Below are 15,000 nucleotides of genomic sequence, written 5' to 3'. Positions count from 1 at the left end.
TGTGTGTGTATATATATATATATATATATATATATATATATATATATATATATATATATATATAATATATTCATATGTATATATATGTATATATTATATATATATATTCATATATGTATTATATATATATATTCATATATATATATATATTATATATATATTCATGTATATATATATATTATATATATTCATATATATATTTATATATATATATTATATATATTCATATATATATTTATATATATATATATATATTATGTATATATACATATATATGTATATATTTGTTTGTTTATTTATTTAAATCTAGCGTGTATGAGTGTGACCATGTGTTTGTTTGTGCGTGCGTTCACTGCGGGCCTCCCATCAGCGGTAATTGCATTGCTGCTTGTGTTGATGTTGCAGCCAGACGTGCTTATGTAACGGAGAAGCATCACGTTTCGAATTCGTCGTATAGGAATTAAATCGCTTCACCAGAGAAACAAGAAATTGGCAAATGCTATGCATCGAAAATCATATTTTGCTACAGATGTCTGAAATATTTAATAGCTCGCACCTTCTCGAATCATCAGAATAAACAACATAATTATTTTTACACCAGTCATTCTTCTTTCTTTTCTAATCCAGAGATTATAGAAAAAGATAATTAATCTAACAGTTCATCTCAACATAAAAATTGACTTTGCAGCTTGCTTAGGTTTAAAAATAGCCTAATTTCCAGCCGGGGCTTCGCGCCACGCATCCCAAGCGGCATTTGTTTCGAGTCACGTGACCGATCATCTGTTGTCGTCAGCCTTCGTGAAAGTTCTTAGCATAGTTTAAAAATTAAATTAACACCCTCTCCTTAAAGACCAAGAGTTCAAGAGAGCATGTATTGACACCGATAATAACAATAGGTCATAAGAGTGCAATTAGAAGGAAGGAGAAGAGGAAGAGCGAGACGAAAAGGACGAAAGGAGGTGGACGAGGGCGTCTACTCTCTCCTCTTGGCTCTCTTCTTGAAATCCTCTTCCACACGGGACTCAATCGCTCGGGCAGTCGCGGAAAAGAGGAGAAAAGGACATTCCGCTGAGGCAAGAGGCCGGATGAATGGGAACTGAGTCGAAAAAGACACTCCAATCCAGCTCAGAAGAAAGTGACCCAGTTCGTGACGCCTCGTTATTAATATTTGGTCCTGCTTCTGGTTTTGTTTATTTTTGTGGTGTCCAGTTTGGCCTGTCTGCCTCCTCGCACCGGTGAAAAATGATTATCGATCACCCAGAACTACTCAAGCAGTGGTTAACAGGCTTCCTAGCGCCCTTGTGAGTATTGTTTACCATGTGTTCGAGTTACATGTGTTATCTCATCGGTGCATCCCTTCCTCTTGTTGTTGTCATCATTTTTATGCAAGGGGTTGCAGCTATAGGGTATGGTGGCCAGGTATTTTTTTTTTATTTTTTTTTATTTTTAAGTGTCCACTTGGCCAGCAGCTGGAAGGCATTCCTATAAATGTCAGATGATTAATTTTGGAATAGATTACTGATTTTCCTAAATATTTTTCAATTTTAATGCCTAAGGACATGATAAATATTATAATGAAATTCAGATTCTGACATGCAAACCTTAGGATGTAAACAGTATACGGAATCAACGGATCACTAAATTTTAATACATTTTTATCTATGACATAGTAATCATTACATATAGACTAAAGATAAATACTTTATTTAAAAAATTATACATACAGAAAACTGATTTCAGTGCCTGTAAGAAATTATGTAACAAAGCATTTATTATAGCTAAATATTTTCTCTTCACTTGAACCTCAACTCATGGACTGCCATTGAAAAATAACATATATTATGGAAATTGGTCGTACTTTTAATGTAGCACATATTTTTTATATTCCTTAAGTTGCGCTTTATATACATTCTGGTATTCAGAGTGTTTTATTGCTATCTATGATAATGTTACATATTTTTAAGTCGTTAAAGCTCTGGCAAGGGTCCACAAACCTCTGCCATGTGTATTCTGGCAAGATAGGTCTTTGACTGGTTCCTTATTTGAGGATAATCACTAGGAAGGTTAACAAACTCTGTTTTGCCTGAGTATAAGAGATTAAAGCACTTGGCTTATTGATGGTTGTTTATAGATTAAAAATATATGATAGGACTATGTTAACCCTCTGATGAGGGTTCGTCACACCCATGTGACACGGCTAAATGCCCAATGACAGGGCGACACACCAATGTGACGTTCCCGATGCAGTATTGCATAGGCCCGGCATAGAGGTTTTCCACTTATCGCCGGGCCCGTTGAGATTGGGTTAAGGTAGAGAAAAGTAAAGAATTTTATCTATTTAAAACACCTGATTGCCACTCACTGCTTAGTCAATTAATCTGCAGAAATGAAGGATAATTGCATACTCACAGTCGCCCAAACAGTTTCCACAGTTGCCAGGCCAGACAAAGCTCCCAAAGAGGCTAACACATATTCACCACATATCTGTCAACACAGAACTCGTTGAATTCCCTCTTGACATATTTTCTTGCCAGAATATAAGAGAGTATAAATTCTTGGCCTTTGCCAAAAGGCTGAAGGCATAGAGGTTGCAGCAATTGTGCAATCCAGTTGTTATTGATTACCATATGGTATTGTTAATTGAAAGTTATACAAGCATAAAGCTAGTATTAGACATATTTCCATCTATTGACAGTTAGCTCTTATTTTTGATATCCAATTTGATCACATATATATCAAATCTGTTATTCAGAGTCATCCTGTAGTTTTCAGTCCGGTTTATTTTCTGCTTTAGGGTTGTTATAGTAACACATGTTTACAGCTATGGAATCTTAGAAGATATAGTGGATAGCAATCCAAAAATCACACACATGCATACACATACACATGCATTCCCTCATACACGCACACACACTCACACTCACACTCACACTCACACTCACACTCACACACACTCACACACACACACACACACACACACACACACACACACACACACACACTCACACTCACACACACACACACACACACACACACTCACACACACACTCACACTCACACACACACACACACACACACACACACACACACACACACACACACACACACTCACTCACTCACACTCACACTCACACTCAATATCACACTCACACTCAATATCACACTCACACTCACACTCAATATCACACTCACATTCATACTCACATGCACACACCATACTCACATGCACTCACTATACTTACATGCACGCACCAGACTCACATGCATACACATGCTCGCTTGTTCTTAGTCTCGCTGGATAAAAGATGAAGACTTTCTACTTGAAAGACAAATGATTATAGTAATCAGAAAGAGACAGTGATAATGTTTATTATCTTCAGTTATTGGGGGTTGACCATAAGACTAGGTAGCAATCTATGTGTGCTGGTAGATGACAAAAGGCAAAGAAGGATAAGGAAGTTTCATGTCAAAGTACCAATATTAACCATTGCGGACGGGTGTCATGACATACATGACGTAAAAATTTTGGCCTGATGGCAGGCGTTATGACGTGCATGACCTCAGGGGATTTTGGATCACTGTGTTTCTTTATTGTACTATAAGCAAGGGTGAGTGGTGATGACACCTGCAATCATGATTACTATAATTGCTGTAATGTTAACCTGTTAATGACGGGTGACAATATATCACATCAAGAGGTGGCAGTACCAGCTGCCAGGGACAAGACATTTTGTTATGGCTTTCCATCTGGCCTGCACGCTGGTTGATTAGGCAAAAAGCACGTGGCTGTGGCCAAAGCGGGTGAATAGCCTGAGACGTTAGGTGTACATGTTTGGAATACTCTGGTGTTTAGACCATTTGGAGCCATAACAGCCCAGTCAGCAATGGGTTAAGCAAAATGGGTTTGACCTAATATCCAAAACCTATATGGCACCATTTTCCCTTAGCTTCAGCTAGAGAGAGAGCCTTGCATAGTACCCATCCATGGTCTCCAGCAAGCATTATCTTTAGAGAGCAGTGGCATATAGCAAGGTGCTCTAAAGTACCGCTGATGAAGGATGTGCAGGCAGAATGAGAAGAGGAAGGTGACTCATACATGCCCAGTATCTACAATGTGTCTATGTTCCAGTGGGGCTGCCTTGTACTGTGGCACTCAAAGTCATAAGCACAGGTGTTCTTCCTCTTCCATACCTCGTCATGTAATGTTCATTGTAGATGGTCATATGTTTCGTATTCATTCATAGCAAAAGATATCTACAAAACATAAAGTTGCTTTTTGTCCTCTCATAAAACAGAAATACTTCTATCACACTTGAATAAAAAGAATAATGATCTGATATGGACCCTATACCACAATTTTAGTGAATTGCAGCATTGATATAGCTTGTCAAATGACACATATAAGTCTCCCAATACAATAGAATACAAAAATGGCTCTAGTTTTACAATGAGTGACTGAAAGAGAGAGGAAAAACTCAAGTTATGATGCATGAAGCTGCCCTGCTCTGTAAAACAATCTATCCTGGAGACTGGGCAAGGAAGTCTATCTCCGTCTGCAATGAGTTAAGAGAGAGAGAGTTTCAGAGATTAAAGAAAATAGTTAATATTATATGCTGTACAACAATGTCACAGGAACAATGAAGTTTGAGAAGGATGATTTTGCATTTTTTCAAAAGATTTCACAGTAAAATGTAAAAAAAAGGGGGGAGGGGGATAGAGATGTAAAAAAAATCAGTTTTCCAAACAGAACAATAACAAAATGGAACAGCCTTCTTAAAAACATTGGATTTACCAGAAATGGCTGCCACTTTAAAAGAGTTGTCTGATGATCTAAAAATAGCAGATAGGACCCCATGAGCTTAGTTCTCTGCCAATATTAAAACAACTAGGTAAGAACACACACTTACATACATATGCACACACACACACACACACACACACACACACACACACACACACACACACACACACACACACACACACACACACACACACACACACACACACACACACACACACACACACACACACACACCACTTTGCAGACTAGGACTTCTATTTTTTTTTCTTCTTGTCTTCCTAATGCTAGTAAAATTGCCTTTGCAGGTGTGATGCTGACCCAGAAGCCTTAGCCAAATACTGCCTTGCTTTAGTTCGTAAGGACCGCCCCATCTCGGAGCTGAAGGCTGGCATGATTGAGCAGCTAGATGTTTTCCTTCAGAGTAGTAAGTATTTATATGTATATGTATGTTCATCATATTCTTATTAAAAAATACTTCATATCGTTAGAAATGTCTGATGCCCAAGTGTTTTTGATTACAAAACTTTTTTTTATAGTAATTTTATGATTTTTTTTATATGTGAATGATATGTTTTAGATGCAGCCTTTTTTATGAGTTTAATTTTCCTTTATTACTGTAATATTATCTTTCATCAGAATTGTGTTTCTTAGCAGCCTTTATTTACAATCCAATTTTTTTTTTTTTTTTTTTTTTTTTTTTTTTTTTTTTTTCAGATACCAAGTCATTCGTTGATAAGTTTCTTCAAGTAACTACAACACGGTCTTACATACCAAAGAACTCCAGTTCATCTCTGTCATCGTCTACAGGGCCATTTTCAACAGACCCTTCCTCCCCTAGTTTGAATAATAATAGTGACACGGGCCCTCCACCGTTACCCCCAACTCCTGTTTCAAAGCAGTCATCTGGCCACTCTCCAGATTCAACCACCCCCCCAAACGCAGTTCCTCCTCCCGCTACCTCCTCATCTACTGGCATGCAGCCTGCCCCACCACCCCCACCACCCAGTTCTGCTGCTGCCCCTCCTCCGCCACCGCCGCCTGAGTCCGCTCCTCCCCCACCAGTCCCTGCATCTGTGATCACTCGCAAAGAGGAAGTGTCCTCCTCCCAAAGATCCAGAAAGTCAGAGTCTGTAAGTTGCACACCCTTTTTGTAAGTGATTTGATATAGCAAAGTTGCATTTGAATTTTATGGAGATTTTATTGTTCAAGCTGGAATAAAGTTTAACTAAACTTTTCTTTTACTATTCATAAGGACCGAGATCGTGATGATAGACGGGGAAGACGAAGGTCACCGTCGCGAGGAAGATCCCGGTCTCGTTCACGATCCAGATCAAGGAGTAGAGACAGGTCAAGGAGATCACGTTCCAGAGGTCGCTCTGGGCGTAGTAAATATGAGGACAGGAGGAGGAGATCACCACCAACCAAAAGGTAGTATTTATTCTTTGCAAAGCAACTTTCATAATTCAGATATTACGCTATTCATACATTAAGTATCGCTCAGACCTACTGAATGATGGGACAATCTTTTCTTTTCTAATAGATATCGTAGGTCGAGAACACGCTCACGCACCCGAAGCCCAAGACGTTCAAGAAGTCCACGACGCTCTAGGTCGAGAGAGAGAAGGTCTAGGTCTAGAAACAGGTCACGCACTATCAGTCCAAGAAACAACAGGGCGTCAGGCCGAGGGAGATCACCACCTCCCACTCCACGGTCACCAACACCCCCAAGGAAATCAAAATCCCTGCCTAGAGGTTTGTAATCAGTTTATCCTTTTTAACTTCATGTAAAATGACATTAGTTATGTTTCCTCATTAATTATGTAGTCCTTTCTGTCATGTATTGAAAGTTGACTTCTGTTGTGTTTACAGATGAGAAAAGAGAAAGTCCACATGGAACCTCACCTGTTGCTGAGGTGAGGCCAGAACCAAGGAATGACCCAAGTTCTGTCATCCAGAGTGTCATTGCTGTAAAACACACAGACTTTGTGCCACCACCACCTGCAGGCAAGAAACAAAGATGTCGGGATTATGATGGTGAGTGTCTTCATTTATGTGTTATTTATTTTTCCTTCTTTTCTTTCTTCTTGTTTTGTGTGTATGTGAATATTCTTGATGCTTGTGATTTTATATTTTGAGTTTTGTCGACTGATAAAGATAGAATATACATGGCAATGATATTGAAGATTTCAAATATACAATTTAGCATTTGACTGATATTAAAATTGTATTGGTTAACTTGCTTTTTCTAAAGCTACCATATTTTGCACAGTTTTCATTAAAATTGTATGTAGGTATATAGTACATACACACTGTATTTATATATAACTATTCAAAATAAGGTGAAGTTTTGCTTTATTAAGGCTTGTTATAAAGGTCATACAGGTTAATATAAAATATGAACATAAGGAGTGTGTGATATGAATATATGTAAATACTGTTTATTTTATGGTTACACTCAATATAAGCAATGTAATAAATATACAGCAATGTCAAATTGATGTTGCCATCTTGCTTTGTCACTGTTTGAAGATGGAATAAGAGTAAAAAAAATACCTTGACTTTACAAGACCGTTCGCCTCTCTCTTTTCTCTCTCTCATTTTCAGTTTACTTGTTGATCTTTTCTCCTCTCTATACTCTTATTTACTCTCTAATCTTGCCCTCATCTATCATTTCCTTCTTTCTTCTTGCCCTTCATTTCTCCTTCCTCTCAGTCATCTTTACTATTTCTTTTTCTTCTTTTGTCCTTTGCATCTCTTCTCTTCTCTTCTCCCGTTTCTCATTTCTGTCTTAACCCTTTGGTGGGATCAGATCACGTTCGCCTGAATTTTTTCAAATTCCTTCAGTTGTGCAGTTAAGAGATTGTACAAAATACTTAGTAGTATCACTTTGCTTATGTATCATAACATTGACTTGTATATTATTCCATGTCTTAGTAAATAATAGGAAACACAACATTGTAGATTTCCAGCACAGACCAAATGTTTTAAGATGTGGGTCATCTTGGAAGAGTTAATTTATATCCTTATCTCTTTTCTAACTTCTCTCACTCTTCTGTTTTTGTCTTTTCTTCAATACTCCTTTTGTTTCCCTCCCCCTCTTCTTGCTTTACTCTGTCTCCATTCTTATTTTACTTGCATTTCCTCTTTCTTTGCTTCTCTGCATTCTTCTTTACACTTCTCTTTGTCCTTTTTTATTATATTCTTTTCTCCTTTTTTTTCTTTTCTCTCTTCTCTCTCTCCTCTCCCCTCGTCTCCTCTCCTCTCCTCTCCTCTCCTCTCTCCTCTCTCATTTTCTCTCTCTCTCTCTCTCTCTCTCTCTCTCTCTCTCTCTCACATTCTCTCTCTCTCCCTCCCTCTATTTATTCTGATCTCATCCTCTTTCCCATCCCTCTCTTCAATCCTTCCTCCACATCCTGTTCTTTTAACCCGTTAATGATGGATGACGTGATATCATGACGTAGCCTGGCAGGTCTTCCTGTCTGTGACGCAATATCAAGTCCTGGATTTTTTTATGGGTGGCACACTGGGTGATCAGGCACATACCATTTGGACAGCACATCAGAGGGCAAATAGCCCAAAGTCTTAGGCCTGCATATTTCACAATACCTTGGCGTTATGTCCAGGAGGAGCCAAAACCACTGTCATTATTGGGTTAAAGCTTGTCTATTCAAAGTTCCGAAACTACAGGTTGTGGTTGATTATTTCAGGACTTGTGATTTTGAATGTTTTAGTGATTGTTATTGTTTAAATGAAATTGCATGTGTGTGTGTGTCTGTGAACTATTTATTTTGATTTGTATTTTTATTTTTTTAGGCATTTTTTCTTCTATTTGCATTGAATCTTGCACCGAGACAACAGTCTCTTGCTAAGAGTGTTGAAGATCAAGTGCACTTTTTTCTTACCTTCCAGCACCACTGTTTCACTCCCATAATGTACTTCCTCTAGATGTAAAATATTAATTCATTACAACTTTTTAAATACAGAGAAAGGTTATTGTATGCGAGGCGACATGTGTCCCTTCGACCACGGCTCAGACCCAGTGGTACTTGAGGGTATTGGGGCAGTGCTGGACTTCCCACCACCTGCTGTGCCAGGTGCTCAGGGGTACACCCCGGCACCTGCTCCACCACAGGGTGTTCCTAGACCCAGGCATCCACCCCCAAGACATCCACAGTATGGTAAGACAATTGGTTAGTGATGGTTTGTATTGTACTAATTGAATGAAATGGTCTAGTTGTAGCAGCAGCAGTAGTGATAGTAGTTGTTATAGTGGTCATAGTATTAGTTGTTGTTGTAGTTGTAGTAGTAATAGTAATAGTAGTATTGGTAGGTAGTGGTATTAGTGGTAGGTAGTGGTAATATCTGCAGCATCCATAAACAAGTTGATGTCTGCCAATGTGATAACATCATAGTTATAGGTAACTATAGAGATGCTACTAATCATAATGATAGTAGAATCAGTAGCAATAGTTAGTAGTATTTGCAGCTTAGGTAGATATTCTGTGAGGTGCAAGTTACCTACTGCACCTTTCTTAATAACAAGAAAAAAGTACATTAGTATCCTTTAATTGTTATAAAAAGACAACATCAGCAGCTATCTGATCAATTTTAATCTAGATTAAAAAATGAAATTTATTTGGACTCAATAGAGACATAGAAAGTTGTAATTTTATAGGTTTATCACATCCACATTAACATATAAATTTGACTGTTAGTGGAGGGTGTCTTTATACAAATGTAAGCAGTGGTTGCTGAAGATGAATAATTTTGTTATAGGTTTGTGAATCAAAATTACCTAGCACTGAATAAAATATAGCTTCTTTATCATCAGAATAAAAAGTTGGTTAACAAAATTGAGATGGAAGTACCTATATGAAAGCAGTCTCCTAAACTTTTTATATTACATAGGCAACTAGATTACCCATACTTGAAAGAAGACTAAGAATGTGTAGAGTTTTATTGGTCAGTACAGAAGTAGTATATTCATAGAGGTTGTATATCTTCATTGTTTGAGAAAACATTTTTAATTTTTACTAGGTGAGTATACTCCCCGTGACCCAAGTTTGTGGGGTGGACAAGTCAACAGTAGCACAGGACCTTACTATGGAGCCAATGGGGGTCAGGGTAGAGGAACTAGTGGTGGTGGACCTCGTTTCTCAGCACCTCCACCACCTCTGCCCAGTGGAACGTCAAGAGAGCTCATCAGTGTGCCAGTCAATAATGAGGCATCTATGGTGGTGAGTTCGACCCCATCCCCATTCTCTCTCTCCCTCCCTCTCTCCCTCCCTCCCTCCCTCCCTCCCTCCCTCCCTCCCTCCCTCCCTCCTTCCCTCCTTCCCTCCTTCCCTCCTTCCTTCCCTCTCTCTCTCTCTCTCTCTCTCTCCCTCTCCCTCTCCCTCTCCCCTCCCTCTCTCCCTCCTCTCTCCCTCTCTCTCTCTCTCTCTCTCTCTCTCTCTCTCTCTCTCTCTCTCTCTCTCTCTCTCTCTCTCTCTCTCTCTCTCTCTCTCTCTCTCTCTCTCCCTCCCTCTCTCTCTCTCTCCCCCTATCCCTCTCTCCCCTCCCCCCTCTCTTTCTCTTTCTTTCTCCATTTGCTTTTCCTTTCCTTTAGATATATGATAATAAATGATGATTGTAAAGGTTTTACGATTTGAATTATTATAATGTCTCATAATTGTTTCAGTCAAGTGGGGGAGTAAGACCATCTCTAGCCAAGCGCCTAGGCCCAGCAGTTCCTCCAGCAAACAACATCATGCCCATGGCCTCAAAGCCAGGCCGTCCCGACCTAGACAACTGTACACTTGAGCTGAAAAAAATACCTCCAGGCTTGAATACTATTTCACACTTGAATGACCATTTTGCAAAGTTCGGTACTATTGTCAATATTCAGGTAGGCATAGATGGTCGACTTGTGTTTCGTTTTTGGTATTGATTTTGATAATTTCCTTGTATAGTGAAAGAATATGAATTGGTGGCATTTTGTATGGATACCAGGATTAAAGTCAATGATAATTATTTTTGTTACTAGGTACAAAATGAAGGTAATCCAGAGTCAGCTCTGGTAACCTTTGCAAGCCATTCAGAAGCAAATGCAGCATACCGCAGCACGGAGGCAGTTCTTAACAACAGGTTTATCAAGCTCTTTTGGCACAACCCACAAGTAAGTGTGGAATGTAGAAAAGACCTTCCATCTAAACAACCTTTTTAGTAATGAGTTCCTTTAGTGATTGCGTGAATATCTTTAAAGACCTTCAGATCATTGAATTTTTGGTGTGATTGTGGCAGTTGTGTGTCCATTTGAGTGAGTTCCCCTGTGCATGTGTACCCTCAGAACAAACCAGATCGTCCTGGAAGTTACCCGTCCCACGCTGTCAGACCTGTGCATGACAGACTGGGCGTCAGGCACCCTAACAAAACCCTCAACAAGATGGTGGTGGAGCACACAAGTGAGGACAAAAATGAAAAGGTAATTTTGGTATCTTTGGCTCTCTTGTGCATGATGTTTGTCCTATTGGAGATACTTGGTTGTATTTTTCATGTGTGGCAAACTGTTTGATGTTATGGCAGATTTTTTTCTACATGAGGTATGTTGTATAGCTAGATGTGGTTATCAAATTTCAGATGCTGAAATTGATATGGAATTAGAATACTTAATATGTAAGAGTGTTCATGGTTCTCATTGACGCTTCATATGTAAGAGTGTTCATGGTTCTCATTGACACCTAATATGTAAGAGTGTTCATGGTGTTCATTGTGTGCAGAAACATCATTAGATTTTGGATGTCACTGGACAAATGGTACAGATGATTTTTCAAATCACAATATGATATTATTAGTTTCACAATAGTAAAGTAGCAATAGCCTGTAAACCAATTGATCCTTTACATCAGGTGATGATCTCTCGAGGCAGCCTAGTCAAGACTGTTTACAACACTCATGCCCTCCATTCTGCTGCTGCTGCTACTGCTGTTGCCTCTACAACTGCAGCTGGCCCCACAACAGGAGCTGTCACTCCCACTTCCCCTGTCAGTGGCCCTCCTTCTTTACCTGCCACAGCACCTGACTCAACCCAGACTGCTGCTGACAGTAAAAGACAAGAGATTGATGCAATCTTAAAGCAGAGAGAATTGCTAGCTGCAGAGGTAAAATCCTCATTGTTTTCATTGCATGTCAATTTAAAAAGTATCCTAGCTGATGGACTGAATTGTTTCATGGCATCAGTAAGGGCTTATTTGAAAGTTGAAATATAGATTATTCATTAAATTTTATTTAGTCCAATAGATAAATGACAAAGGATATAACTTTAATAATCATATGTGCAAATATACAGGTACCAGTTTTCTGCTTTCTTTGCTTTGGCTTTGCTTTTGCCTTGTATATCCTTTATGGGCAAATACAGGTGTAAATCAGAGCCTGTAAAGGTCAGATACCACTTCTTTAGAGGGGCATTAAGTGCTAGCCTTTGAGAAAATTAACCCATTGTGGATGGGTGTCAAGACATACATGATGGCTCTGATTAGGCCTAAAAGATGGCTGTCTATATGTACATGATATGACATTGGAAGCTGCTCACAGTTGAAGTGCACTTAGTCATGAAATATTATTACCATTACGGCACTAGTTTTAGAGCTACAGAGCTACAGCTTTCCAAAGTCAACCTAAACCCTTGTCTTGTGATGCATTTAATGGAGGATCTTCATTAGGCAAGTCTGTGCTTCCAGGAGGGTGGGGAAAACATTTTCCACGTCCCTCTAATTTTTAGCCGGTACTGGGAGTGTCAGAAATCGACCATTCTGAAGGCCAGTTGCCTGGTATGGCTTCCCATCTGCAATGGGTTAATAAAGGGCATTTTATAATTTGCAACAATAAAATTATCATAGTATTTTCAACATGATGATATTCAGGGTTTTGGAAATGTAGAATTCACAAGTCTATTTCTTTTATCCCTTGTATATGCAATGTAAAAACCTTTACTATCATTGATTGTATTGTTGTAATTTGATATTGTTATTTAAGTTATTGGCTAATTCTGTTGCTTTGATTGTAATGATTGTGATAATGCTTGTTATACCAAAGACCTAAAAACAGATATTACATTATGCAGCGTGTTAGGGAAATAAGAAGGCCATTTTAAAATGACGATGATAATAATGATAATGGAATAACAATTTCTGTTTGTCAGTCTTTTATCATTACCTGATGGAAACTGCAATACTTCTATTGTGTGTATGTCTGTGAGTGTATGTTTATTTGTGTTTGTGTGAGTGTGTGTGTTGTGTTTATATTGTGTTTGTGTGTGTGTACGTGTGCGCAAGTGTGTGCGCACCTGCTTGTGTGCTCTTTTACTTGCCCTTCTCCTCCTTCTTCTCCTCCTCCTCCTCCTTCTTCTTCTCCTCCTCCTCCTCCTCCTTCTTCTTCTTCTTCTCCTCCTCCTCCTTCTTCTCCTCCTCCTTCTTCTCCTCCTCCTCCTCCTCCTCCTTCTTCTTCTCCTCCTCCTTCTTCTTCTCCTTCTCCTCCTCCTCTTCTTCTCCTTCTTCTTCTCCTTCTTCTTCTTCTTCTTCTCCTCCTCCTCCTCCTCTTCTCTTCTTTTTCTTCTCCTCTTCTCCTCTCTTCTTCTCTCCTCCTCTTCCTCCTCACCCCTCTTTCTTCTTCTCCTCCTCCTCCTCCTAATCATCTTCTTCCTCCCTTGGTCTCCTCCTCCTCCTCATCTCCTCATTAACTCCAAAAAAAAAAAAAAAAAAGAAAAAAAAAGTTTGGGTGGGATCTTGCCTTCGTGGGAGATTTTTTTTTTTTTTATAGCCTATCCAGCAGTTTACGGTCCCCTTAAGGTTTTGTGTTCAAATGACTGAGACTGACCTATTATTTTTTCCCTCGGGTAATAGGTTGCCGCTAAGCAGAAGGTTGAAAAGCAGAAGGCAGAAGCTCTAAAGCTGAAGTCAGAGGTTGAGCAGAGGAAGAGAATGTTGTTGGACAAGCAGATGCAACAACTCAAGGTAAGGAGAACCTTTGTTAAAGTTTTGAAGAACCATTAACATGATTATCAATGTTCTTTCCCTTTGGTTAAGTTTGTTTGAACTTTTATCTTGTTTCCATGTAAGTAGTTTATATGGTTACTTTTCAGTGTGAATTTTCTTTTTGTTAGTATGATCTTTTAGAATTAAAAAAATCATGTTATTATTGTTGAACTAAAGTATGTGAAAGAATAACATTAACCCACTCACGACGGGGGCATTCCAGCCTTGCATGTCATAATGCCGGGGCTTTTGAATGCTTAGGCCTAAATCAATTAAATGACTGGCACCATATGGTGCCACCCGGCCATCGGGCCCTTGAATGAGCAGTACCGTAGTGTACCACCCGTCCAGAGAGGGTTAATGTAATAGATGAGAAAACATTAGGATGACAAACAGTTCTAACTTATTAATCTTATGATCTTACAAGCGTAAAGAGAACTTGCTTTTGTGTGTTTGGTTAATGCTACTTTTTTAAAGAAAAAAACAGTAGCAGAGATTGATTTATTATAAATAGGTTGTCTATTTATATCCATCAGAATTTTCTTCATATGTAATCTAAATTAACTGTTTCTGCTCTTTCTGAAACAGGTACTTGTAACAAAGTTTGACAAAAACAAAGCCACCATGAAGGCAGAAGAGAAAAAGTTACTTCTAGAAACTATCAAGTCCTTGCAAGCAGCCATTGACACGACAAGAGCACAGTTGGTTGCAGGGGAGACACCCAAGAGCAAAGTCCAGGTAGACAGAGAAATCCTCGACACTGAACTGGAGTTGTATACTGTCCAAGCAGAAGGAGGAGACATTTCCAAGCTACGTGCACGACTCAACCAGTTGCGAGCACAACAGCAGGCAGCAGGATACCCTGCATCAAGATCTGCAAGACACACTCCATATGGCACTGGAAGGTCAGTGAGGAAATGTTATTCCTATTTCACATGTTTGTTAAGTGGATGTTTTGCTTTACATTTTTAAACATATTTTTTATAATCATTGAAGTGAAGACAAATTACAATGATGATAACTTGTTGGTTTATGACTTACAGGGGAGGACACTATGGTAGAGGCAGAGGAGTAGCAAGTTTGGCCCGTGGAGGGTTAAGAGGAAGGGGCAGGGGTAGAGGGTATGGCGGGCACTCATTTTCATCTGTTGACCGAAGAACCACAAAGATCAATGCCTCTGGGTTTGAA

At 39.1% G+C, this 15,000-nt stretch overlaps 1 protein-coding gene across 4 annotated transcripts in view; it reads left to right on the top strand.

Moving 5' to 3' along the window:
• The first annotated feature begins 749 nt into the window (after nucleotides 1–749).
• swm (Zinc finger protein swm) overlaps nucleotides 750–15,000 on the top strand; it is a 16,016-nt gene continuing 1,765 nt past the window's right edge. Inside the window, exons 1-15 of one of the 4 annotated variants that reach the window (XM_043021225.2) lie at nucleotides 750–1,301; nucleotides 5,107–5,225; nucleotides 5,516–5,931; nucleotides 6,054–6,229; nucleotides 6,342–6,553; nucleotides 6,671–6,835; nucleotides 8,785–8,979; nucleotides 9,839–10,038; nucleotides 10,482–10,688; nucleotides 10,827–10,958; nucleotides 11,130–11,264; nucleotides 11,689–11,940; nucleotides 13,681–13,791; nucleotides 14,401–14,717; nucleotides 14,856–15,000. The exon at nucleotides 14,856–15,000 is cut by the window's right edge and continues 36 nt beyond it. In XM_043021225.2, coding sequence (XP_042877159.1) covers nucleotides 1,243–1,301; nucleotides 5,107–5,225; nucleotides 5,516–5,931; nucleotides 6,054–6,229; nucleotides 6,342–6,553; nucleotides 6,671–6,835; nucleotides 8,785–8,979; nucleotides 9,839–10,038; nucleotides 10,482–10,688; nucleotides 10,827–10,958; nucleotides 11,130–11,264; nucleotides 11,689–11,940; nucleotides 13,681–13,791; nucleotides 14,401–14,717; nucleotides 14,856–15,000 — 2,841 coding nt within the window. In that variant the 5' untranslated portion in view covers nucleotides 750–1,242. Of the gene's footprint in view, nucleotides 1,302–5,106; nucleotides 5,226–5,515; nucleotides 5,932–6,053; nucleotides 6,230–6,341; nucleotides 6,554–6,670; nucleotides 6,836–8,784; nucleotides 8,992–9,838; nucleotides 10,039–10,481; nucleotides 10,689–10,826; nucleotides 10,959–11,129; nucleotides 11,265–11,688; nucleotides 11,941–13,680; nucleotides 13,792–14,400; nucleotides 14,718–14,855 lie in introns of all 4 variants that reach the window. The other 3 variants (XM_043021224.2, XM_086540312.1, XM_043021226.2) reach the window with 3 other exon arrangements.

The sequence above is a fragment of the Penaeus japonicus genome, unplaced genomic scaffold (genome assembly GCF_977035675.1).
Source record: "Penaeus japonicus unplaced genomic scaffold, GWHDUDI00000001_assembly GWHDUDI00000001, whole genome shotgun sequence".
NCBI classification, from domain to species: domain Eukaryota; kingdom Metazoa; phylum Arthropoda; class Malacostraca; order Decapoda; family Penaeidae; genus Penaeus; species Penaeus japonicus.
The sequence above is the reverse complement of the archived record's forward strand: the minus strand, read 5'-3'. Positions and strand labels throughout refer to the sequence as shown.